General features: G+C 49.2%; 1 protein-coding gene across 3 annotated transcripts in view; it reads right to left on the bottom strand.

Moving 5' to 3' along the window:
- Positions 1 to 3808: 3808 nt before the first annotated feature.
- syne3 (spectrin repeat containing, nuclear envelope family member 3) overlaps positions 3809 to 26867 on the bottom strand; it is a 34631-nt gene continuing 11572 nt past the window's right edge. For 2 of the 3 annotated variants that reach the window (XM_086182579.1, XM_086182578.1), the window contains exons 7-18: positions 19485 to 19621; positions 18685 to 18859; positions 17304 to 17486; positions 16684 to 16827; positions 16427 to 16561; positions 15831 to 15992; positions 15452 to 15624; positions 14798 to 15377; positions 13960 to 14103; positions 13344 to 13535; positions 12175 to 12225; positions 3809 to 6887 (exon numbers count right to left, since the gene is read on the bottom strand). In XM_086182579.1, the coding sequence (XP_086038705.1) occupies positions 6705 to 6887; positions 12175 to 12225; positions 13344 to 13535; positions 13960 to 14103; positions 14798 to 15377; positions 15452 to 15624; positions 15831 to 15992; positions 16427 to 16561; positions 16684 to 16827; positions 17304 to 17486; positions 18685 to 18859; positions 19485 to 19621 (2259 nt within the window). In that variant the 3' untranslated portion in view covers positions 3809 to 6704. Of the gene's footprint in view, positions 6888 to 10961; positions 12103 to 12174; positions 12226 to 13343; positions 13536 to 13959; positions 14104 to 14797; positions 15378 to 15451; positions 15625 to 15830; positions 15993 to 16426; positions 16562 to 16683; positions 16828 to 17303; positions 17487 to 18684; positions 18860 to 19484; positions 19622 to 26867 lie in introns of those variants that run through there. The other variant, XM_086182580.1, reaches the window with a different exon arrangement.

Genomic DNA, 26867 nt, shown 5'->3' with positions numbered 1-26867 from the left:
TAATTTGGGATAATTTGGAGCGCTTTAACTCCTCCCATGAATGTCCCACAGACATGGGACCAACACCGTTGGACTCGTCTCATCAAGACCAACAATTCCTCCACTCTGACCCCTCACCTGTCTACAACAGAATGTCCACAAATTGGACAAAACTATCAAATTGAGGACTTCTTTTACTCCCCAACAAAATCTGTCTCCTCCTAGGGCATTAATGGTACCGCTTCCAAACTTTCACACATTTCTCTCCCAACTGTGCTGATTAAAAGTTATTAAAAGTTTTTATCTGAATTTCTGGGTTTGGATTTTACAAGCCGTCAAAGTGGGGGAGACACGTTTCACCTTCCAATGGAAGCCTATGGGGAGACGGTGTCCTCTCAGGGTTCATACTGTCAAACAAACGCTTCTCACGTCTACACCATCCATCCCACAGCTCTACCAACCACACCACTGCATTCCTGACAAAAACCCCTCCAAGAACATGGTGTTCTGTGTCCCTCTGGACCAGCGTATGCAGACTTCTTCCTCTTGTTCCACTCCAGTCCTGGTGCTCCTCCTCTCTCTCCACTCTAGCACAGATCAAAGACAGAGCAGTGGGGAGGGGTTCTTAAAGGGCCAGCTCTCAGCTCTGCTCTCACTCTAGCACAGATCAAAGACAGAGCAGTGGGGAGGGGTTCTTAAAGGGCCAGCTCTCAGCTCTGCTCTCACTCTAGCACAGATCAGAGACAGAGCAGTGGGGGAGGGGTTCTTAAAGGGCCAGCTCTCAGCTCTGCTCTCACTCTAGCACAGATCAAAGACAGAGCAGTGGGGGAGGGGTTCTTAAAGGGCCAGCTCTCAGCTCTGCTCTCACTCTAACACAGATCAGAGACAGAGCAGTGGGGGAGGGGTTCTTAAAGGGCCAGCTCTCAGCTCTGCTCTCACTCTAGCACAGATCAAAGACAGAGCAGTGGGGGAGGGGTTCTTAAAGGGCCAGCTCTCACTCTAGCACAGATCAAAGACAGAGCAGTGGGGGAGGGGTTCTTAAAGGGCCAGCTCTCAGCTCTGCTCTCACTCTAGCACAGATCAGAGACAGAGCAGTGGGGGAGGGGTTCTTAAAGGGCCAGCTCTCAGCTCTGCTCTCACTCTAGCACAGATCAAAGACAGAGCAGTGGGGGAGGGGTTCTTAAAGGGCCAGCTCTCAGCTCTGCTCTCACTCTAGCACAGATCAAAGACAGAGCAGTGGGGGAGGGGTTCTTAAAGGGCCAGCTCTCACTCTAGCACAGATCAAAGACAGAGCAGTGGGGGAGGGGTTCTTAAAGGGCCAGCTCTCAGCTCTGCTCTCACTCTAGCACAGATCAGAGACAGAGCAGTGGGGGAGGGGTTCTTAAAGGGCCAGCTCTCACTCTAGCACAGATCAAAGACAGAGCAGTGGGGGAGGGGTTCTTAAAGGGCCAGCTCTCAGCTCTGCTCTCACTCTAGCACAGATCAAAGACAGAGCAGTGGGGGAGGGGTTCTTAAAGGGCCAGCTCTCAGCTCTGCTCTCACTCTAGCACAGATCAAAGACAGAGCAGTGGGGAGGGGTTCTTAAAGGGCCAGCTCTCAGCTCTGCTCTCACTCTAGCACAGATCAGAGACAGAGCAGTGGGGGAGGGGTTCTTAAAGGGCCAGCTCTCAGCTCTGCTCTCACTCTAGCACAGATCAAAGACAGAGCAGTGGGGGAGGGGTTCTTAAAGGGCCAGCTCTCAGCTCTGCTCTCACTCTAACACAGATCAGAGACAGAGCAGTGGGGGAGGGGTTCTTAAAGGGCCAGCTCTCAGCTCTGCTCTCACTCTAGCACAGATCAAAGACAGAGCAGTGGGGGAGGGGTTCTTAAAGGGCCAGCTCTCACTCTAGCACAGATCAAAGACAGAGCAGTGGGGGAGGGGTTCTTAAAGGGCCAGCTCTCAGCTCTGCTCTCACTCTAGCACAGATCAGAGACAGAGCAGTGGGGGAGGGGTTCTTAAAGGGCCAGCTCTCAGCTCTGCTCTCACTCTAGCACAGATCAAAGACAGAGCAGTGGGGGAGGGGTTCTTAAAGGGCCAGCTCTCAGCTCTGCTCTCACTCTAGCACAGATCAAAGACAGAGCAGTGGGGGAGGGGTTCTTAAAGGGCCAGCTCTCACTCTAGCACAGATCAAAGACAGAGCAGTGGGGGAGGGGTTCTTAAAGGGCCAGCTCTCAGCTCTGCTCTCACTCTAGCACAGATCAGAGACAGAGCAGTGGGGGAGGGGTTCTTAAAGGGCCAGCTCTCACTCTAGCACAGATCAAAGACAGAGCAGTGGGGGAGGGGTTCTTAAAGGGCCAGCTCTCAGCTCTGCTCTCACTCTAGCACAGATCAAAGACAGAGCAGTGGGGGAGGGGTTCTTAAAGGGCCAGCTCTCAGCTCTGCTCTCACTCTAGCACAGATCAAAGACAGAGCAGTGGGGAGGGGTTCTTAAAGGGCCAGCTCTCAGCTCTGCTCTCACTCTAGCACAGATCAAAGACAGAGCAGTGGGGGAGGGGTTCTTAAAGGGCCAGCTCTCACTCTAGCACAGATCAAAGACAGAGCAGTGGGGGAGGGGTTCTTAAAGGGCCAGCTCTCAGCTCTGCTCTCACTCTAGCACAGATCAGAGACAGAGCAGTGGGGAGGGGTTCTTAAAGGGCCAGCTCTCAGCTCTGCTCTCACTCTAGCACAGATCAAAGACAGAGCAGTGGGGAGGGGTTCTTAAAGGGCCAGCTCTCAGCTCTGCTCTCACTCTAGCACAGATCAGAGACAGAGCAGTGGGGGAGGGGTTCTTAAAGGGCCAGCTCTCAGCTCTGCTCTCTCTCTAGCACAGATCAAAGACAGAGCAGTGGGGAGGGGTTCTTAAAGGGCCAGCTCTCAGCTCTGCTCTCACTCTAGCACAGATCAAAGACAGAGCAGTGGGGGAGGGGTTCTTAAAGGGCCAGCTCTCAGCTCTGCTCTCACTCTAGCACAGATCAGAGACAGAGCAGTGGGGGAGGGGTTCTTAAAGGGCCAGCTCTCAGCTCTGCTCTCCACTCTAGCACAGATCAAAGACAGAGCAGTGGGGGAGGGGTTCTTAAAGGGCCAGCTCTCAGCTCTGCTCTCACTCTATTATAGATCAGAGACAGAGCAGTGGGGGAGGGGTTCTTAAAGGGCCAGCTCTCAGCTCTGCTCTCCACTCTAGCACAGATCAGAGACAGAGCAGTGGGGGAGGGGTTCTTAAAGGGCCAGCTCTCAGCTCTGCTCTCACTCTAGCACAGATCAAAGACAGAGCAGTGGGGGAGGGGTTCTTAAAGGGCCAGCTCTCAGCTCTGCTCTCACTCTATTATAGATCAGAGACAGAGCAGTGGGGGAGGGGTTCTTAAAGGGCCAGCTCTCAGCTCTGCTCTCACTCTCTGATCAGACTCAGACTTCTAACTCCTCAACTACAAGGCCTCCACCCTGGACCAGGACACCCTGGGGTTCAGGCCCTCACAATGCTGCTTGTTATTTTTGTTTTTCTAACAATTAAAACTCAAGCCACACCTTGTATTCTTGTGTGATCAAGTACTTTAACTTAAACTGGTATCATGGTTTATAGATATACACCCTCCTAGCAGACATAAAATAATAAAGTTAATAACCTGTTGCCAGTGCACCCATTGTATCCCTCTACAGGGGCACATCTCTAGTCCCTAACCTAAACCTGATTCCAACCTTGACCCTCAAACCAAGTCTTGACCTTCAAACGGCCTTTTGAAGATGAGGACCAGCTAAAATGTCCTCACTATGTAGCAAGTACAAGCACACACACACACCAGAACAGTATTGATGGTATTAATTGAATCTTTATTTCAAAAAACGCTGGTTACATGAAGAATATGAGGCATTTCTACTGTTTATTAAAATAGAGAAATCTCATCTTCCACTGACAGTCGCCCTGTAACACGTCTGCAGGACAACTGTCCTCACACCAGCCTGATGTCTTGTGACTGGGGGACAGTCAACTCACTTCCTGGGTTGCATAAAGTATCACGTCATGATTGATGCAAGAGTTGCATAGTCTGTAGTAAAGGGACATCCATGCAGAGCAGCGCAAGAATCACGAGAGCCTGACAGGAGAACGCAGCATGACAGGATTCAGAACAAAGGTTCCGCGTAAGACGCAGGTTTGTAAAGCTACAGTGAAGAAATACTTGTGGTCATGGCACAGCAGCAAAAGGTGAACTGACTCAAAGCTTCAAGGCTACGAGAACGCTCTTCATCCAAAAGTGGACCATTGATGAGGCCTGTCAGGATCCTTCAGAACACCAGCCCCCACCAGACTCTACAGCTGCCTGGTCATCCTGGACCGGGGTTCCCTGGTGGCTAGAGAAGGAAGTTCATGTAAAATAAAAGGTTTGCTTGAATTTTAAATTGGTAATCGAGTACGAAATAACAAAGACACATTTTTTTTTTAAATAAAATTGTTTGCATTTAAAAGAAATGGAGCACCCTTGAGCTTGACATGATTGGCTGGTTTAACTTTGGGCCGTTTCCTGTGCCGTCAATCAGCACTGGCTGGGATGGACGGGCTTCATCTGGGTTCAAGAGGTGTCGACCAGAACTGAGGGGGCCAGCAAAGACCACAGAACATCTGTGATGCATTCAGGCACATTTCTGAGAGTAGGCCACATGTGTAGTGCATGTTACTGGACACCCATATGAGCCCAGAGGAAAGACTCTGAGACCAGGCCTGGATCTGCTGCCATGCTGATGTGAAAACAGGAAGCTTCTGAGGTGAGCAGGGATGCAATGACATCATCAGTAGGCCGGGATGAGAGCAGATCCAGCAGCAGTGGTCTGAGTTAATTTCTGTCTCATGATCTGCTGAGAATAGCAGTACATTGAAGACGTGCAACTACTCACAAAAACCCCACATAACAGGGTAACTTGATTTGGTTCCTGTTGCTATGGCGATATGTTGTAAAGTCGAACACAAACTCATCAAAAAAGATTGTTGAGGGAGATGTGAGAGGACATGGTTCCGAGATATTGTAGGTGTGGACATGCGAGCTGATGGAGGAAGCTCTGTGGAAGCGTCTCACACCACAAACACAGTCTAACCCCAACCAATCGTAGTTCTGAACTGTGCCTGAACTAGGTCTAGGGGTTGAACACACCCGGTTTTGTTTGTGTTGTGGGGCAGCAGCTTAAGTGCTGCCAGGAGGAACCCCTCAAACAGGCGATGTTGGTTCCACACACACCACCACTCAACAGGAGCAGGTCTTCAGAGCTCCAGATAAGGAGAAGAGGTTCCCCCTTGGTGGGTTTGGAGTTGCTCAGAAAGTCCAGGTGTTCCATCAGGACGGCCCGTCCAGCCAACAATTGGTTGGTCATTGTCACGCTTCTGTTCCGGTCTTGGACCGGACCTTCCAAAGGTCTCAATATAGATGTTTGGTGACTGCTATGATAATTTTTAGGTATTAAGTTCTGCTGCTACACATTGAAAGGCCCCCCTGGCAGCACTGGTGGCCCGGGTCCTGGGTTCCACTACTGAGCACCTGGAATGTGGAGCAACTCTGCAAACGCTGGATCTGGTGGTTCTGCTACACATCACAGGAGGTTCTGGCTGGAAGTCACCAGAGTCTCAGTTCTTTTCCGGCTTCTTCTTAAGCACAACACTAGAACACTGGAAGTGGACCGGAGTCCTGCTGCTGCGGTCTTTGGTTCGGATCGTTGAGGGTGTTCTATGCTGATCAGGACCCCCAGAGCTACAAAGCATAATAGCGACTTCAGTCTCATTAGTCCTGAACGACGCCAGTGGGAAGAGCTGTGATTGGCTGAGACCTTCTCATGATACACAGATGAGTATACAACTGTTACCATGTTCTTGTTATACAGTATGAACAGACTCAGAGAACAGAGACCTTGGAATGACGTCACATCTGGTCAGACGATGTCTGGATCAATGAGACCCAGGTGGACCGTATGTTTAGGAGGGACATGGGAAGGCGCGGCACCTAAGATGGCTGGCTCACAGTACTTAAATGTCCCAGAGTGAGTGTGGGGTTTGTAGTCCTGCATCATCTTTGTTGCTCCTTCATGACAGGCAGGCTGAGGGCATGATTGGGGAGGTTTGGCTCCTTCCTTCATCGGTGTCAGGTGGTCTCAGGAGGGTGACTGAGACCACCTGATGACCCATTAACACTGACCACAGTTCTAGTCCTGTCACCTTCAAACTGCCTCCAGAACACTGGTAGCATCCATGGATCTTCTTTGCTTGTTATTACCCATGAATCGGTGCAGCACTTCAAGTCACTGGAAAAGATGAACACAGCTGACGGACCAACGGCGCCTCACAACTGACTTCATGTTCTACATTTTGAAGTTTTACATTTTTTTAAAACTCAACAGAGATGAAAACATTGCACAATCCTCTAACCACCTGCAGTTCTAGCAGGTTAGCCAGCTGCAGCGAGGCTAGCCGAGGCCATTGTGGAGATGTGTCAACGTTGCACATCAACATAAATGCAGACAAGAGGCCACTGACATGAACACTGTCCACTAGGAAGTGAGGCCCTCTCAGGCAGCCAGCTGAGAACCTTTCAGAGCCATGAACAGAACTAGGAAATGGTCGGGGGGTTTCGTTGATCTAAGGATTGGGGGATTCTGTTTGGGGGCGTGTTGGAGGAATATGACATCATCAGCCGTGGCCCACTGAGATCAGATGCTGCTGTATTTTGGTTTCCTATGTAGGAGGTGGTCCGTTGTAGCGGAGCATGATGTTGAAGGAGCGGGCGAAGTTGTTGGAGAGGGAGCAGCTGCTGCCTTCATCCACCAGAGGCAGAAGGAAGGCCAGCAGCAGCAGAGCCAGGAGGAGGAGCCACAAAGGAAGAGCTAGGCGACACACACGCTGCAGCAACCCCGGCTTCTGTAAAAAAACACACACACACACACACACACACACACACACACACACACACACACACACACACACACACACACACACACACACACACACACGCGCGATTAGAGGAATGCATCCACTTTTACCCAATGGTCCCCAGAGACAGACAAGAAGACAGAGACCCTTAGGGAGCTGAGACCCAGGCTAGTTAGCTGCGCACAATGGCTGGTAGTGGGTGGGAAGTGTTAGCATCAGCTAGCTCAGGTCCAGGATGCTAGTTAGCTTAGCCCAATGGCTAGTAGTGGGTGGGAAGTGTTAGCATCAGCTAGCTCAGGTCCAGGCTAATTAGCTTAGCCCAATGGCTGGTAGTGGGTGGAAGTGTTAGCATCAGCTAGCTCGGGTCCAGGATGCTAGTTAGCTTAGCCCAATGGCTGGTAGTGGGTGGGAAGTGTTAGCATCAGCTAGCTCAGGTACAGGCTAGTTAGCTTAGCCCAATGGCTGGTAGTGGGTGGAAGTGTTAGCATCAGCTAGCTCGGGTCCAGGATGCTAGTTAGCTTAGCCCAATGGCTGGTAGTGGGTGGGAAGTGTTAGCATCAGCTAGCTCAGGTACAGGCTAGTTAGCTTAGCCCAATGGCTGGTAGTGGGTGGAAGTGTTAGCATCAGCTAGCTCAGGATGCTGGTGTGTCCAGCAGGAATCCTCCTCCTCCTCCTCATCATCATCATCAGTAGCAGCAGTCGCTCTTCTAGTCCTCAACAAACCTTTGGTTCTGTTGACCCAAGTTCCAATGGAGCTTTGGAGGTGCTGCGTCAAATCACTGCGCCCAGTCAGGAAAGTAGTTCCGGCTACGTGTCTGATTCTACCACTACAACGTCTCCTCATGTTAAACTGGTATTCATCACCAATGTTACACACAACCCTCCTGATATTAATGCAGGCAGAGACGGAGCTATGCTAACACTTCCCACCCACTACCAGTCATTGTGCTAAGCTAGCATGGGTCTCAGCTTCCTGGAGATCTGGCTCTATGTTCTTGTCTGGGTCTGGGGACAAGAGACGATGAGAGACATTCCCTTAAAATGTGTGTGTCCCTTTCAAGGAGCACAGAGACTCATACAATGTTGTTGGTGTTCAAAGGTTTTCCTCACAGGACGTTATTAATATTTCAGCTGCTGGTTTTCTGGATCATTATTATCATCAGAATCAATCAGAATCAGAATACTTTATTAATCCTGGGGGAAATTCTGTTGTTACAGTTATTAAACTCTCAAAGTACTATTAAGTAAGTATAAAGTTACAAATTACAATAATTAGAAAGTGCAGACTTTTAAGAAATAAGAATAAGATAAAGTGTAAGAGTAAGAATAAAATAAGAATAAGCTAAACTATTTACAAAGCACAGTAGTTCTAACAAGAGTATTGCTACAGTCAAGTAATGAATCCCTCAGAGGGAGGAGTTAAAGAGTTTGATGGCCACAGGTAAGAATGACTTCCTGTGGCGCTCTGTGGCGCATTGAGGTGGGACCAGTCCAGCACTGAATGTGCTCCTGTGTTGAACCAGGACTTGATGGAGGGGTGGTGGATGCTGTCCAGGATTATGTGGAGTCTAGACAACATCCTCCTCTCTGTCACCAGCGTCAGAGTCCAGCTTTACTCCTACAATGTCACCGGCCTTCCGGATGAGCTTGTTTAGTCTGTTGGCATCTGCTACCTTCAGTCTGCTGCCCCAGCACCCAGAACAGAACGTCCTCAGCAGGGTCCTGCAGATGTTAAAGGACCTCAGCCTCCTGAGGAAGTAGAGACGGCTGAGGCCCTTCTTGTAGACCACTTCAGCGTTCTTAGAGAAGTCTGGTTTGTTGTCCAAGTACACCCCCAGGTACTTGTAGTTATCATTAATGATATTATAAATATTATGAATCAGCTGTTTAGAGCAGCTTTTATGAAAGTACAACAACTATTTACTTGTCAACAAAGAGGAATGTGAACAGGGACAAGATGAGAGCACCACCCCCACAGAGAGCAATATCCCGTATCACAGCAACGATGAGTAACTGCTGTGTGCAGCCCGTCTTCAGCTCTCAGCACTGCATCAGAGGATTCCATCGAAAACCAGACAGAGCAACAGAAGCATGACAGTATCCAGAGACAAGCGTCACCATGAATGAAGGTGAACATAGCCTCGCCCTCTGATAGATGGACATATCTGTTTCAGGGATCTACGAGATAGACGACAGCAGCAGGAATTAGACCGATCCAAAACCAGCAGTTACAGTCCAAGCAAGGCACCAGAGAAGCAGTCAGATGTTGCCATGGTGATGGTCACTGCTTCCACTGAATTCTAACTCAAGCTTATGACTCAAAGAGTGTAGCTGTCATCCGCTCAAACACGAGATGATGCTGAGAACAGTGTTTCCTCTCGAGAACGGGTGCTGATGGAGCCAGTTAGACCTGTGCCAGCTCCTCCTGTAGCCAGTTGCCGTTCGCTGGCTGTCTGTCACTCTATGTACAGCCATCTTTCAGACGGCTGTACCTGTCAGCGGGGGCGGGGCCACATGTGGGATGACCCTGTTGTGGACACAGAGCTGGAGGGTGTGTTGGAATGTGTGTGCAGGGGTTAATAATTGATGGAGGAGGAAGGGAAGCGAGCTAACACGACAAACTGCCACAAAACAAAGCTGTGCCTCCCCTGACTGTATTCCATAGCAGTGAAAATACTGGTCATATCACTGTATCATTGGCGTCCCCGAGAAAACTACTGACAGACTTCAGCTGGCTTGAAGCTCTGCAAGCTCAACCACTGCAGCAGTTAACTCACTAGTTAGCTACACTACTTGTACTATGTAAGCTAAATTGCCAACTACCCAGTTCGCTACTTTTCTTACCCCCTTTTTAACTACATAGCTGACTTCTGTTGTAGTTATGCTGCTAACTACCTGGTTAGCTACACTGCTAACTCCCATGTTAGTTACATTGCTTACTCTGTAGGTAGCTACATAGATATCTTCCTGGTTACCTACATTGCTAACCCCATGGTAGTTATTTTGCCAACTATCTAGTTACCTACATTGCTAACTCCCAGGTTAGCTATATTAGTAACTCCCATGTTAGCTACATTGCTGTCACCGTGGTTATCTAGATTGCGAACACACATGTAAGCTTCATTGCTAATTCCCATGATAGCTATGTTTCTCACTCCCTGCTTAGCTACATTGCTTACTCCCTGGTTAGTTACATTGCTTACTCCCTGGTTAGCTACATTGCTTACTCCCTGGTTAGTTACATTGCTTATTCCCTGGTTAGCTACATTGCTTACTCCCTGGTTAGTTACATTGCTTATTCCCTGGTTAGCTACATTGCTTACTCCCTGGTTAGCTACATTGCTTACTCCCTGGTTAGTTACATTGCTTATTCCCTGGTTAGCTACATTGCTTACTCCCTGGTTAGCTACATTGCTTATTCCCTGGTTAGCTACATTGCTTACTCCCTGGTTAGCTACATTGCTTACTCCCTGGTTAGCTACATTGCTTACTCCCTGGTTAGCTACATTGCTTACTCCCTGGTTAGCTACATTGCTTACTCCCTGGTTAGCTACATTGCTTACTCCCTGGTTAGCTACATTGCTTATTCCCTGGTTAGCTACATTGCTTACTCCCTGGTTAGTTACATTGCTTACTCCCTGGTTAGTTACATTGCTTACTCCCTGGTTAGCTACATTGCTTACTCCCTGGTTAGCTACATTGCTTACTCCCTGGTTAGCTACATTGCTTACTCCCTGGTTAGCTACATTGCTTACTCCCTGGTTAGCTACATTGCTTACTCCCTGGTTAGCTACATTGCTTACTCCCTGGTTAGCTACATTGCTTACTCCCTGGTTAGCTACATTGCTTATTCCCTGGTTAGCTACATTGCTTACTCCCTGGTTAGTTACATTGCTTACTCCCTGGTTAGTTACATTGCTTACTCCCTGGTTAGCTACATTGCTTACTCCCTGGTTAGTTACATTGCTTACTCCCTGGTTAGCTACATTGCTTACTCCCTGGTTAGCTACATTGCTTACTCCCTGGTTAGCTACATTGCTTACTCCCTGGTTAGCTACATTGCTTACTCCCTGGTTAGCTACACTGCCAACTCCTTGCTTAGCAAGAGCATTGCCATCTTCAGCTGCTGGATTATTGGACGTATCGAGCAACAGCAGGAAGATTGGTGACCCAGTTTTTGTCACTTTCATACCAAACCTGCATAGCTTAAAAAAAAAAAACAGCCTAAAACCGAATTCTTTACTTTCGCCTTTACTTAGCTTTGCATTTGCTCTGTCCTGCACCTTCTTAATACACAACAAACGTTTATTTTGATAAATTTGATTTTTTAAATTTATCAATCTGATAGATTTTTTTCTGCATTCTGGGTGTTCTTCTCCTTTACATGTTCTCTTTTATTTCATTCTAAATAGACTCCTCATTATAAATCAGTCGGGGGAGCAATTTTTGTATGAAAGGTTATACACCAATAACGGTAGTTGTTATCATCATCTATTCATCCTGTCAACCTATAAGTAGATCATTAGTTAGAAGTCCTGCAGCAGGAGAATCAAGAGTGAAAGCTGAGCTCATTCACGGCCCTGTTCGTCTCACTGGGCCGATGAAGAGGAGGAGGAGGAAGGAGATTGGGGCTCCAGCTGTAGTGACTGTTAGCAGCCCACCACTCAGAGCAGAGCCTCACTCTGAGTTCTTAGAGGGTTCCCTCAGTTATCTGGCGTGACAGAAGGAACCTGCCCCCAGGCCTCCACAGAGGAAAGAGAGGCAGGAATGTTTCCACTGAGCGCGGAAGGATCAACAGGCTGGCCGAGGTGGGGGTGGCATGTTTAATCCCCTCACCCCCTACAGTTCACAAAATGAATGGAGAGTTGGGGGTGCTGCTAGTCTTGGGTGGTCAAGTTTTTAATCCTCCACCACACAGGAAGAATAGACGTTACGTTTTTGGTTGTCATACAGGTGTTAAGAAGAAGCAGCATTGCATTCCAGGACGTGTGCGCCCCCGACCAGGTGGTGGCAGGTAGATTCTGAGTCCAACCCACTCCAGATCTGAGTTCCTGGGGGTTTTCCATGGGACCCAGTCCAGTGCCCCCTGGCTGCACAACATCTGAGAGGTAAACAAAGGCTACTGGACAAATGCGTCACCCCTGTTCCAACTTGGGGGGGGGCTCCAGGGCCGTAGGGGTCACATGTCTCAGTCTTTATTCACCTGGGGAAGATGTGTTATTCACCTGGACCGACACATTCAACAGACTCAGGAGTGACGAGGTTGAGGTGTTACCTTGGTCACCTTTGCTCCAACAGCTGGTTCCTCCTGTGTGACTTTGACTGTCTGCAAACACAAAGAACATGTTAGCCCAAACACAAGGTTCCTGCGGTCCACAAACGAGGAGCTCAGGACTGAGAGGTTCAGAATCCTAATCATGCGGAGCCTGTGAGTCCTCTGCAGAGGCCTAACTGATGCAACACTGCCCCCTGCTGGCACAAACAACTTGCACTGTTGCACAACTGAGCCTCTCACCTCGTCTGACTCAAGCTCATCAGCACACGTCACACATCATAACCCTCGTACCACAAAATTTCAGTGTAACAAAATGAAACTAAAACTACTGAATGTCAGAGCTCATTATGGCTGCATGAGAGCTGACCCTTGATCCTGAGCAGCAACACCACAACCTTGGAGCAGGCCAGAGTCCAAGCCTGTGCTGGCTGGGGAGAAGCTTCCTTTCCTGCTGTGCATTAATTAACTTAATTGTTAATTAACATTAATGTCACAAACACTGTCGACCACCTCGTTACTGAGGAGCTCTGGTGCAGCTCTGCTTTTATTGACCTTCATGTAAAAAATGATTTTCGGAGCTTGAAAACACCCATAGATTTAGGGGATTTATTGCTGCAGTGTTTGACACACTAGTACTGAAACTTCTATACAATGTGCTGCATGTTCTGTGTATGTATGTACAAGTGTACTGTGTATGTATGTACACGTGTTCTGTATAGTATGTACACGTGTTCTGTATATGTATGTACACGTGTTCTGTATAGTATGTACACGTGTTCTGTATATGTATGTACACGTGTTCTGTATAGTATGTACACGTGTTCTGTATATGTATGTACACGTGTTCTGTATATGTATGTACACGTGTACTGTGTATGTACGTACACGTGTTATGTATAGTATGTACACGTGTTCTGTATATGTATGTACACGTGTTCTGTATATGTATGTACACATGTTCTGTGTATGTACGTACACGTGTACTGTATATGTACGTACACATGTACTGTATATGTACGTACACATGTATTGTATATGTACGTACACGTGTACTGTAGTTAATCCTAGCGGCACCAGGAGTGACTGCGCTCACGTGGAGGAGCCTGAATGAACCAGCCTGATGTCTGAGCTCAGCTAAACAGCCTGATGTGATTCTGGTGTCCACTCACCTTGGTACTGGTTCTGGCCCTGACTTCCCCCGCGCCCCTCAGCTTGGACTTGTAGAGCATCCAGCGGTAGCGAAGTTCCTCTAGACCCACATCCTCAGCTGGTCCAGGGGCAGCTTCACTGCTGTGACCTTGACTCTCCTGGAGCACCAGCTGGAACTGCTCCTGACCCCAGGCCACTCCGGCCCTCAGAGCCTGCACCACAACACACACGCCACACCGTTCAAACAGGTCTGTTCTCGACCACAAGAGGGCAGCAGCACCTCAATCTCAGTTTACACTTAAATCAGCTAAACTAGGCTGGAAATAACATCTGAGAACAGCGACACATCGCACCAGGGACCTCTGCTCTGGATGTCTCTCCATGGACACCACCAAATGGACACAGTAACTGTCTGGTGTTGGTTCTCTTGTGGTGCTGATTGTAGTTGTGTTCTTCATCCATCATCATCTACAGCCCCGACATTAACATGAGACCTAGTTTAGGTTAGATCCTTCTAGCACCTTCTCTTCGCTCGTCAAAAAAAGACTGAGTTACTCTGATGGAAAAAAATAAAGAGAACCTTCTGCAGCGTGCAGTGTTTTTGTAGCGCAAGAGTGTGACACAGGTACGGGTCACCTTGAGTCTGTCCTGTCGGGTCTGGAGTTCTGTGGTACTGAGCAAAGCTGCTTTGGCGCCAAGGACTCCTGACAGAAGCTCGTTCTCTCTGACCAGCCAGGCCTCGAACTCCTTCCTCCTGGACTCAGACTGAGCCGGACTCAGCTGTAAACCATCAAACACCACAGACACACATGACCCCACGAACTTGTCAGCAGCCAAACATCTTATTTCATTTCTAGAACAACTGTCCTGCCAGACAAGTGCAGATGCCTGAGGGTGATGACAGTTATTCAGAGCCCCTCGGCGACACAGCAGAGGGCTGTGACCCTGTTAGCTCCGCTGCCAACCCTTTTCGCCGTCTTATTCCCTCACCATGGTTAGCATGCGCCTCCCAGCATGTGATCAAAGGTGACAGAAACGCAATATACGCCATAACACCATGCGTGATTGTGAATCAAGTGACTCATATCTGTGCATGCAGCAGCACATCCAGTGACTCTGACTGGAGGCTTCCATCCTTGTGACACCTTCAGCCAGATATAAAACAGTGGAAAGGTTTGCAGTGGTAAAGAGGACAGTCTGCTGCCGTATGACCTCTGACCTGGACAACGACCCTGTCGGCTCAGATTGCTCTCCTACTAAATACATCCTTCTGTCAATATGTCTGTTGTGCAGCCTTGCTGTTAACTTCAGAGTGGTCAAACTGTACAGAGTTTCTATACATGCAGCAGGTCAGTTCTGGGGAGGCGTCAAGCACCAGCAGCCAGTGACTCTCTGCAGTTGTATTTTCTGTTACTCGACCCTCAGAGTACGTCACTGAGAGAACGGACGCGTGTTGAGAGGAAACATTTCCTACCATTGGGTCTTGCTGCTTTGCTGTGTCCCTCCTGAAAGGAGTGAAAGCTCCTGCTCCAGGGCTCAGACTCTCACTGGCCTCCATACTGCCGTCTCCAGAGCTCCCTTCCCCATAGGTGACCTTTGAGGTTAATGTTGTTCCACTGCCCGCTGGGGCCAAGGTCCTGCCATCACCCCCTGAGAACTTATCTGTGTCAGGACTTCCCTCAGTTGAGGACTTAGTGGAAAGTCGCTGGCCTGCTCGGCTGCGAACGCTCCAAGCAGAGGAATCAACATCATCCCCTGCACAGGGATGACCCCTGACCCCGCCTGCTCCTGATTGGCTGTAATCTTCCTCATCTTTTCCAGGCAGTAAGAGGTGGCCCTGGATCTGCACACCCTCCCCTTCGCCTTCTGCCATCAGTGCAGAGACAGCCGAGGCACCGTAAGCCTCTCCTGAAAGGTCTTTCTGTTGGCCTGCCTGGCTCCTGGGACTCCCCTCTTCCCCTACAAGGAGCTCTGTGAGGCCCTGGCTGTCGACAGTCAGACCTTCGACCCTGCACAAGTCTGACTCTGACATCTCCGCGGAGCCATTAAGCAGCCTGGGAGACAGAGAAGCACCAGCATCAGACCTGGTAACTGTTACTCAAGGACATTCCATGTGATCTGACAGTACCTGTGAAGATTGAGACTCATGTTGTACAAGGCCAACCAGGACTCTCGTAGCCGCTTCATATCTCTGACGATGTGGACTCTTCCTTCCTCGGAAGTCCCCTCTAGAACCCCCTGACCCTGGACCTCCATCTGCTGCAGCTGCAGCTCCTTCTCTGGAAACTCTCCCAGGGCTCTCTGAGAACAGAAGCAAAGGAGCGCTTCAAGAGCCCAGAAGCAAGAGGAGTGAAAAAAATCCCCAAATCTGCTGACACACTAAGTTGGCAACTGTGCCTGGAGCCTCACAGCTGACCAGCTGCTGCTTTACTGGCCCAGAAACGTGCTGATATTTGGACATAAACTCTGGCAGGAGGACTTATGAAGGACAGACAGCTGATGGTGACCTCAGCTTCATGCTTGCGGCCATCCACGCTCCAGTGTCCCGAGGGGCTGTGGAAGGACTCCAGCTTCTGCTTCATGATCATCAGCCACTTCTCCACGTTCAGGAGGCTGTCGTGGAAACTTTCGTGCTCCGCGATGCTCTCCTCGCTCTCTTGGACCTTCACCTGTACACCAGAGAACTCAGTTAGGGACAGGAAGAAATGCACTCGCCATAATGTCTGACGGCGCAGTCGTAGAGGTGGAGAGATTCAAGTCACGCCCACATGGGAGGGGAAAGGCACTGCAATGATTCTGTATTGCTTGTATGTCTCTCACTATCTGTGTTTGGTTGGACCTAACCAGAACCAGCTTTTCATGAGCTGAGGTTTTGAGGACAGAAAGATTGTGGATGTCAGAGTGAGGCATCAGCAGGCCACTTTAGTAGCTTGCTAGGTAGAAAACCGCGATGAATGAAGCCCATTTGGCTCTCAGCTAAGAATCAGAGCAGGCTGCTGATAGAGGCGTCCCCTGGTGAAGGAGCGGGCCAGCAGACTGACGGAGCGCAGCATTAACTCTAGTTGGAGGCTCGGTCACGTGACTGACACCACCTGATCCTCACCCACACAGCCTTGTGAAGATGTTTCCAGTCAGTGTACAGCTTCTCAAACTGAGTCCTGTTGCTCTGACTGGATGAGACCAAAGTCTCCAGCGCCGTGATGTGGGCTTCACACTCCCCAAGGTCCCTCTGGATCACCTGACCACACAGGAAACATTCATAAACCTGATTTTGTTAAATGTAATTAATATCATATAACCTTATACAACAGCACAGCAGCTATTGTGGTCCCAGTGGTCAAGTTCTGGGATCAAACTCACCCTCAACTGGTCTGCCTGACTCTTCTTGGCCAGGATGTCGGGCTGAAGACGGTCGGCTGCCACCAGCCTGTCTCGCAGACCGGCCAGCTTGGAGCGAATCAGCTTGTAGGCGTCACTGAAGTCTTTGGTTCGTGAGATCAAACCCTTAGAGGAAACGTGTCAGAGTGAGGGGGGCCACATGAACCAGCATGTTTTCACAGTCCACGACACTGAGACCAGGAGCCAGAACAAAGAGCCAGTCAGAGAACAACAGGACAGGGAGGCTGTCACGCCGACATCTGGGGCCTGAACACCCAAGTCATCACGTTATGTCACGCAGGCTTGCAGGCGCCACAAGCAGCAGCGAGTTTTGTGATTACAGGGCCGCCGTTCCAGAAGCGTGTGTCCCACAAGTGTGTAACAACTATAATGGCTCGCAGTACAGCCACCCACCCACACCCACCCACACACACAGTGGGCTGCCACTTGAGGCACCAACCTGCTCATCAGGAGTAATTAGGGCTCGGTGTCAGGACACTCACACGGCCACCAGAGGGAATGGAGATCAAACCAGGGGCCCTTTGGTCACTTGACTGGTAAATGAATGTGTCTTCTGACGTCAGTGGGTGTTGAGGTCTCACCTGCAGCCTGCCCTTCCTCTGCAGCAGCTGAGCGTGCAGCAGCTCTCTGTTCCTCATGGCAGCCTTCAGCTCGCCCTGCAGACCGTCAGACCTCTCCGGACCAAACACGGACTCCACCAGGTCCCCCCTCACCTGCAGCAGACTGAGCCGCTCCTGCAGCTGGACGCTGTCCTTCAGCAGACGCTAACAAAGAAGAACACTTTGAGGTTCTTGTCCCAATCTTTGTCTTTTTTATTAACCTCAGAAATATCAAGCAATGATTACAAGGTTCCAAGTATCTTTGATCGCTTCATGATGGCCTGGTAAAAGTGCTGTGTTGTTTCATGCCAGTTCTTGAATTAGTCATTGATGAATAGCTAATTTGCCATGTCCTGGTTTTACGTCGTTACATGATCAGCAAACGACCACCAAGTCATCGCATAGCTAGGACAGAAGTATTTTCCTGCAGGGCAACAGTGCCATCTGCTGATAGAAGCGGTGAAGCACAGGATGCTGGTTATTCCTGCGCCTGGGAGTAGCACCCCTCACAAAGACATGTTGGCAACATCTGGCAACCAGACAGGGATGCACATGTGTAACATGAGGTGTAGAAACCTTGGGTCCTCCTGTGATGTCATTACTGTGATGTCATGACTGCCATGTCCATCTGGACATCATGGCATCTGGACCCAGCAGGAGGCAAAGGTCTCCTTCCCCCTCTCGGCTGCCTCCATGGACCCATCCTCTGTATTTTCAGATTCGCTCATGATTTCAGAGCAAGTTCATGTAAAACCCTCCATACAAAATACACACACACAGGCTTTGATAGGTCTCCCACTGTAGAACTCGTGGAGTTGCAACTCTTCTTAGCCATTTTTGATCAGAGCACAGATTCGCGGCGGCGGGGAACGGGCCGTACGTTCATGACCCGTTCCTTCTGTGTGTCTCTCTTCTTTGATGACGCTGGAGATTCTGTCCCTGTCCACATGTATGAAGTGAAGTAGTTTCGTCCCAGCGTTATCTGACAGTGTGTAAGTCGAGTGGGAGACAGTCGAGGCGACAAAGATGTTTACTAGACCGACTCCTGACTGCCTGAGTTCCTGCTGAGATCAAACGGTAACATTGAGGTTTCCTCACTGCACCTTTGGCAGAAAATCATAAAACAATGTGACAGAGTCAAATATATTCAAGTTATTTACAGCGACCTATTTAACCAACACCCCACTACTGCAGATGCATAGTCAGACGTGCCGCAGTTTTCTGTCGAATAGAAACTTGTGACATCATGAATTTGTGACAGAACATCACCTCTGTATTCTGTCAGATGTTTGATTTGGTACAAGGGTTGCAGCTGAAAGGTTCTCCAAGGCCTAGCAGACCTTTGACAGGGTGTGTGTTTTACCTCAATGTTCTGGACCAGCATGGCAATGTGGGAGAAGTCCGTGACCTCTGCTGAGGCCTCCAACACCTGAGAGACCATGTGGCTCCACTGAGCGTAGACCAGCAACGGATCCTGGAGGACGTTCCTCAGGCCGGACTCTGACTCTGAACATAGTCTTGTTGCTCTGCATTTCACACTGCCCCATGAACACACAAGACGATTGGATCAGTTGTTCACAGAAGCAAATCTGACTGCCGCAGGTTTCTTTCATGTTCTCAGTGCTAATAACTTGACGTCCTGTCCAGAAAATCTGTGAGTGTGGACAACAGAGTTTACCTGTCAGTGGGTTTAGCATCAGGGAAGGTTGAGTAACAAACGTTCCCCTCCAGCCTTCGCAAAAATGTGGACTAATTGTTTGTAAGCTCTTGTCCTGCTAATACTGGAGGACATTTACAGCGCCACCCATCTGGAGTGGCCCACATTCATGTTGGCTCCAGACCTTTTTCTCTTTCTTATCACGATGTGGAGCTCCAAGCTGAATTTCGGGGAGATGCGTCTACAATCACGCACAAGATATCAATATTTCCATTTGATGGAGTGCTACAGCCATAAAAACATGGGAGTTCTGGGCTCGAATATTTTACTCAGAGTTTACATCATTTAACCCAACGTCAAGTGCTGGAACAAGATGATAGAACACGTTGTAACTTCAAAGTGATCGTAGGATCGTCTAAGGCTGATCTGGGGCGTGTGCTGCTAGAAATAAGTGACAATAAATACCTTCATGTCAACACGAGAGCAGGACACCTCAGGTCACATACCTCTGATGTTCTTTGACAACAGCAAGGACATCGTCAGAAAGGTGGCGCGAGTCCTCCGAGAATCTGAAGAGCTCCTTGAGCTGAGATTTGAGATGCTCTACTTGGAACTCCTCCCTTGCCAGAGAATCCCTCACACCCTGCAAAACACCAGTCAGCACATCAGACAGGGGTTCACGCCGTCGTGGCCCTCTGCATCATGCTCAGACGTCGTCCGTATGACTGAATAATTAATTTGTTTATGTCGTATCGCCGTGTAGAAAAACGGCATCTCACTTTTGGCACACGGTAGACCAGCTGACTGTTGAACCACATCTCTGGGTCCAAGCCGCACTCAGAGTTGCATTTCAAAAACACCTACACGCAACACATAGGGGAAGGGTCGGCGACTGGATGATTCTCAGTTAAACTTCTATCTTGTCTTGAGGTTATATTTTTATTTAACTCTTGCTAAAAAATCAGTGTTCGTGTTAAAGGAAACAGCCATGGGGTGGAGGTCTGAGCTCTGGATGCACCAGAGAGGAGGCAGGGGTCTCCATCTCCCCCTGAGGGGAGGTGCCGTGGGAGCTCAGCTGGTCCGCCCGTCCTCTCTCTCTCTACACTCTACAACCATGGAATCAAGCAAAAATGTAACCCAAAGATCATCTTTCAAGAAAAAAGAGAGAAGAACCCCAAAGATTAGGGAACGGGGCAGGTCCACCTAACATTAACAGAAACGGCACTTTTTAAATCGGTTGGCTGAGTTGGCCCTGGAGGAAGTAAGCACTGTTCCAGTGCCATGAAGTCTCACCAATTTATTGATTAACACAGAAAATAAAGGGCAGATTCATTAGCAGTTGACTTGGTAGATGAATTATGGCAGAGGTGAATGTCAGTCAGACACTGAACCACCTCCTAGCTCAAGTGTGGGTCCCACCGGGTCCAGAAATCTGTGCTGCAAGTGAGGCGGCTCGGGCACGTCCATGGCGTCTCCATGTGCTCGTGCAACAGTCAAGCAAAGCTAAGACACAATCATCACCTCTTATTGATTCACGCAGCTTCAAAAAAGGTGGCAGGATTTGGAAACTCTCCATGGGGCCCCAGAGGGCTCGGAGCGGCTTCCTCTATCACTTAGCACGCAGCCTCATGGATGATTCAGGCTCCGCTCTCGGCCTTCAAGTGAGCCATCAGAGCAGCCTGTTATCTACTGGGTGAGTTTAACTCTCAGGCAAACTCAGAGGAGGAAACTATCCAAGAGACAATGTCGACGATCCAGTTCAAGCCTTCATCGAAAAGGCAGACGAGATCATTCACCATTCCAGTCACAGCCAGCACACACGGCGCCACCTCCCTCCCTCCCTCTCTCCCTCCATCATCCTCCTTTTTATCTGCCACATGCTGCAAATGTTTCTACATAACACACGAAAGCAGGTTTCCCCTCTGTCTGCAACCATCAGCCCTGTTTATGGATGCACAGCCGGTGGTGACTTGCCTGCTCCATGTCAGGCAGTGTGAGGCACCCACACAGAAGTAATAACCTGATTGTGTCTCCACCACACCTCTGGCAGGCATTCAGCCGATCCAGGAAAGTGATAGAGCGGCTCGGCCTGCTCCCAGTGCGACGGGCTGTAAAACATATTGTGACAACATAAAGAATCTAGTCAGCCGTCGTCATGTCAGGGCCGCGGGCTGTCAACCCCCTACAAACGAGAGCGGCCATGATGTTTATGAAGGAGGGCGGCCAGGCCGTTAAATGACTCAAAATAAAGAAAAAGGGAAGTCTGGACAAACCAAGACGCAGCAAAGACTCAATGAAGCGAGAAGGAGTCTGAGGCAGACCTGAAGCACATCAAATACTTTTAATAAGTACTGCATGTGCACGAGGTAAGTGAAGAGACCATGAGGCAGTGAAAACATAGCAAATGGAATGAAATAACCACCGAAAAGTCAGGACGTGTGGGCGGACAATCAAGGGTGCCCGGGTCGACCACGAACACACAAACGTGAGGAAACATTCAGCTGGCGGCGTCTCTGCCCCCGACAGGAACAGCGGGGCCAGAGGCCGGTTGGTTTGCCTGTTGCTACTTAGCATTCCAGGAGTTACGGGTCTGACATCCGTGCAGCCCATGTTTGCACTGGTCTGTGGAGAAGCTCAGTCTGTTCGGGTGCTGATCAGGAGTCATCAAACTTTCCCTTCTGTTGTGCTCGTGATTCTATCTGATAAACGTGGTGTTTGTGTACATGCACCTCTGGTATTTGAGGAACCAGATTGAGTATCTCCAGCTGTAGTACTGAGCTGCTAATGTGCAGGTGATACTGGCTGTGAGTACCTTAGCTCATACATGACATTAACATGCAGCTCCACACGTGTTCCGCCTGGCCTCCAGAGATCTGATGGAAGCGAACACCGACATCATGTCCACGAGCAAAGTTTGTCTTTTCAAAAGCGGCACATGTGAACCGAGACCACCTCCAGGTCTGCTGGGTCTGTTGGCTCAGAAGTGGGGGGGACTTCACTTTCAAACTGTCATAACCTTTAAAGTGCTATCGAACTAACCTTGTTATTTTGAAGTAGTTCTCTTCTTATCCAGCAGAGGGAATTCTTGACCTTTGACCCTTCAGTTAAGGAACTAAAGGACAGGGACTATTTCAGGCTCAACACCGTGTGTTTGTCAGCGCGGTTACAAGCAGTGGTCTTAACATTCCTCCTCAACAACAACCTACTGATGTTAGCTTAGCGCCTGACAGGTAGCGGAGCAGCACTGAGAGCTCAGCCGCCTCAGCTGACTGAATGCACCAGCTGGTCACACTGGGCGCTACGGTGAGCCAGTGTCAAACTCGCAGAGCAATGATTAGTGACTTAGTTCTGATGTCGGATCAAAGATTCTGTGAATTACTGAGCTTGAGGATGAATGAACATATGTGGGTTCCATTTTTCACAACACCACAAAAGGCTATGATCAAAGAAATGGCAATGTGTGTGCGTGAACGTGGCAACCTATCCTCTTGAGTGTGGCGTCTCTTCCAACCACCAGACCAGTGTGAAGGACACAGTGATGAACATGGATGCCAACAAGCAGGAAAATGACAACCAGCTGACGCCGAACTTGTGTTTGTTAGACGGCACGGCTGAAGTGGTGGGCAAACCTCGCTATGTCCCAAACACGAGGGACGCATCCTGGCTCGTGTGCAACTTGGCTGCAACGATTCGTTTGAATAACGATTTGATTCTTGGTTACCGTTGTGATTCAAGGGTGACAGAGAAACACCTGGACACTGGAGGAGAAGGTTCCTGGATTCCTGTTGTTTCTTGAAAGGGAATCAGGCGTAAATGAATTATGGATATAAACAAACAACAAGTAAACAACAATTCATCCATCCATCCATCCATCCTCCATCCCTCCATTCATCAATCCTCCATCCATCCATCATCCATCCATCCATCCACCTATCATCCATCCATCCATCATCCCTCCATCATCCATCCATCCACCTATCATCCATCCATCCATCATCCCTCCATCATCCATCCATCCTCTATCCATCCATCCATCCACCTATCATCCATCCATCCCTCAATCCTCCATCCCCCATCATCCATCAATCAATCCTCCATCCATTCATCAATCCTCCTTCCCTCATCCATCCATTCATCAATCCTCCATCCCTCATCCATCCATTCATCCCTCCATCAATCCTCTATCCATCCATCCATCAGTCCTCCATCATCCCTCCATCAATCCTCCATCCCTCCATCCATCCCTCCATCCATCCATCCATCCACCTATCATCCATCCATCCATCCATCCTCCATCTATCATCCATCTATCCCTCCATGTTCCCCCTCTTCTCCTGTTGAGGGTGGTGGGGGTGGAGCCTATCCCAGCAGCCTTCCCCCTGGACAGGTCACCAGTCCATGGTAGGGCCAACACATAGAGACAGACAACCATTGGCTCTCCCAGCCACGCCTACGGTCAATTTAGAGTCTGGATTAACCTGGTCCCTCTTGATGTCTTTGGACTGTGGAGGAAGCTGGAGTACCAGAGAGAACCCAGCAGGAACAGGGAGAACATGGAGACTCACCCTGAAAGACCCAGTGCTGCAGCCGGGGCTCCACCCACAACCTTCTTGCCACAGGGAGGACCACTGCTCCACCCACAACCTTCTTGCCACAGGGAGGACCACTGCTCCACCGGGCCGCCCACAACAATCAACGACAAACGCATTCATGTTGTATCTGAATGAAGTGGAACCAACACTTTAGGTTGAATTAACAACAGGTTCACCTGCTACTTTTCCATGTCCTACCAACAGCCAGCCACTTATCGAGAGCAGCGCCGTCTTTGCAAAAGCCAAAGTGTTTCCACGCACCGGACCGAAGTTGAGGCTTGATAATTTCTTGCTCGCCAGCTTCTCCTCCGTCATCCGCCATGCTAGGTTTTTTTTGTTCTGAAATTTGCACTGCTGCTGGCGTGTGGTGATGATGTCACTGTCAGGCAGACTGAATTGAGTAACATTTAATGTCTTTATCATTAAAGTACTAAAAAACACATTTATATAAATTCTGCCCTGCTTGCATCTGTTATTTCCTAGTATTGATACAATCGACTAATTACATTTTAAATCGATGTTAGATGAATTAGATTAGAATTAGATTTGTCGTCCAGAAGGCCAAGTTGCCGAGCACAGATTGATGCAGTTGGATTACAGGAACATAAATCAATACATCGATGTAGTGTATGAATCTGTACACCTCACTGGTTGCTGTAGCAACAGCAGCGCGGAGAACAGTGACGTGTTTCTGTTATGTTCTTCAGTCTGTTTTTCTAACTCAGCACCGACTGAACAATCCAAGAGTCTGAATTTGTGTCTGAACTGAGAAGTTGTGACAAGCTTCCATCCCCCTTGCACAGTGGTGATAGTGGAGTCCAATAAATCCTCACATTCACGCAGGTCTCGTGTTCCCATCAATGCCGGTCAGAGCCCAGCTGATAAATACCTGTCTTCTGCAGGGTCATGTGACCTGGGACTGAATGCTGGTTAAGGTGTTTCCACTGCAGACAAAAGATTGGGGCAGAGAGAACTAAACTTTCTCAAGAGTGAGTAAATGTAGGTTCTTTCCTAGAGTTGATGCTCATTCGTGCAACAGGACCTTGAATGTAGGGTTGGAACCATTCTACAGTTTCCTTTAGCAGACGCTTTTGTCCAAAGCGACGTACAACACAAGCAAGAATTTAGACCTAATTAAGGAAAAGTCCATAGTAGCGCAAAAGTGCTTCAGTTGTGATTTGGTCACAGGTACTGCCATCTAGTGGCTGAAGAAGTGTTGCCCCCCCACTTTTTTTTTTTTATATATAACAGACATACAACATGACACAACACAGTTAGTGCTACATAGTCACTAAGTGCTGGGTCTTGGACCCTCTGACTGATTCTACCCCAAAGAGGAGCAGAGTCAGGTTCAGTGCCTCGGTGCTCTCTGAACAATTGAGTCTTCAATTGTCTCTTAAAAGTAGAAAGGGACTCAGCAGAACGCACAGAGTTCGGTAGTTGGTTCCACCATTTGGGAACAACAGAAGAGAAGAGTCTGGCTAGAGATTTGGAGCAGCGCTGGGCTGGAAGCACCAGGCGTCTTTGGCATGCAGAGCGTAGTGGGCGAGAAGGAGAGTAGACCTGGATCAGGGATTCCAGGTAGGCTGGAGCCGTTCTTGGGATTGTTTTGTAAGCCAAGAGAAGTGCCTTGAATTTGATCTTGGCTGCCACGGGAAGCCAGTGAAGAGAAACCAGCAGCGGGGTGACATGTGCCCTTTTGGGCTGGTTGAAGACCAGACGTGCTGCTGCATTCTGGATCATCTGCAGAGGCTTGAATGAGCCTGCAGGGAGGCCTGCCAGAAGAGAGTTGCAGTAGTCAATGCGTGAGATGACAAGAGCCTGAACCAGAAGCTGTGTGGTCTGTTGGGTCAGGAAGGGTCTGATCTTCCTGATGTTGTAAAGGGCATAACGGCAAGACCGAGAAACTGAGGCCACATGAACCTTAAAGGTCAGCTGATCGTCAATCATGACACCCAGGTTTCTGGCTGAGTTTGTGGGCGCAAGTAGGCTCGAGTCATGTTGGACACTGACTTGAGGCTGAACAGACGGACAAGCTGGAAAGACCATAAGTTCAGTCTTAGAGAGATTCAGTTGAAGGTGGCGTTCCTTCATCCATGTGGAGATATCAGCCAGACACGCTGATATACGATCTGAGACCGTTCTGTCATCAGGTGGGAAAGAGAGGAGAAGCTGAGTGTCGTCAGCATAACAGTGGTAGGAGAAGCCATGGGAGCGGATCACTGCACCAAGTGAGGTTGTGTACAGAGAGAAGAGAAGGGGACCAAGCACTGACCCCTGAGGAACCCCAGTCGATAGGCCATGTGACCTAGACACCTTTCCTCGCCATGACACTCTGAAGGATCTGCCTGTGAGGTAGGACTTGAACCACAACAAGGCAGAACCAGATATGCCGAGCTCAGAGTGTGGCGAGGAGAATGTGATGGATCACCGTGTCGAAGGCAGCAGACAGGTCCAGCAGAAGTAGGACAGAGCACTGACCAGCAGCTCGAGCTCGTCTCAGTGACTCAGGGACTGACAGGAGTGCAGTCTCAGTGGAGTGGTCACACCTGAAGCCAGACTGAAAAGAGTCGAGTAGGTTGTTGATCCACAGATGTTCAGAGACCTGGTTAAATACTGAGCGCTCCAGTATTTTTGACAGGAATGGCAGCAGTGATACTGGCCTGTAGTTTTCAACCTTGGCGGGGTTGAGATGAGGCTTTTTGAGCAGTGGGGTGACACGGGCCTGCTTAAAAGTAGCAGGGAAAATGCTGTTTCCAGGGAGGAATTGACAATGTGTGTGACTGCAGGTTTGATAGAGGGCAAAATAATGGTCTGCAGGATGCTGGTGGGTATTGGATCGAGAGGACAAGTTGTAGGTTTTGAGCTCAGGAGAAGTCTGGAGACTTCATCTTGGCTCAGGGGAGCAAAGGAGAAGAGTGAAGCAGCAGTGGCAGGTTGGTGCTGACTGGACTGGTCAGGCTCAGAGAACTGGTTGCTGATTGCAGCAACCTTTTCAGTAAAAAAGGAGGCAAACATGTCTGAAGTCAGCGCAGTGGAAGGCTGAGCAACTGGAGGAGAAAGCAAGGAGTTAAACGCCATAAACAGTTTTCTGGAATCAGAAGTGGCACAGATCTTGTTCTGATAGAAGGCTTTCTTAGTGGACTGTAAGCATGAGGTGAAGGAGGCAAGTTTCTGTTTGTATAAGGACAAGTCAGTGGGTTCTTGGGATTTACGCCACTTTCTTTCTGCTGCCCTGAGTCCAGCTCTTTGTTCTCTCAGAACTTCAGAGAGCCATGGACTTGGTTGTTTTTTCTT

This window comes from Aulostomus chinensis, chromosome 17, assembly GCF_037954235.1.
Source record: "Aulostomus chinensis isolate RoL2024-O1b breed Wild chromosome 17, RoL_Achi_v1.0, whole genome shotgun sequence".
Lineage (NCBI taxonomy): Eukaryota > Metazoa > Chordata > Actinopteri > Syngnathiformes > Aulostomidae > Aulostomus > Aulostomus chinensis.
Note: the sequence above shows the minus strand (reverse complement) of the source record. Positions and strands in the feature narration are given on the sequence as shown.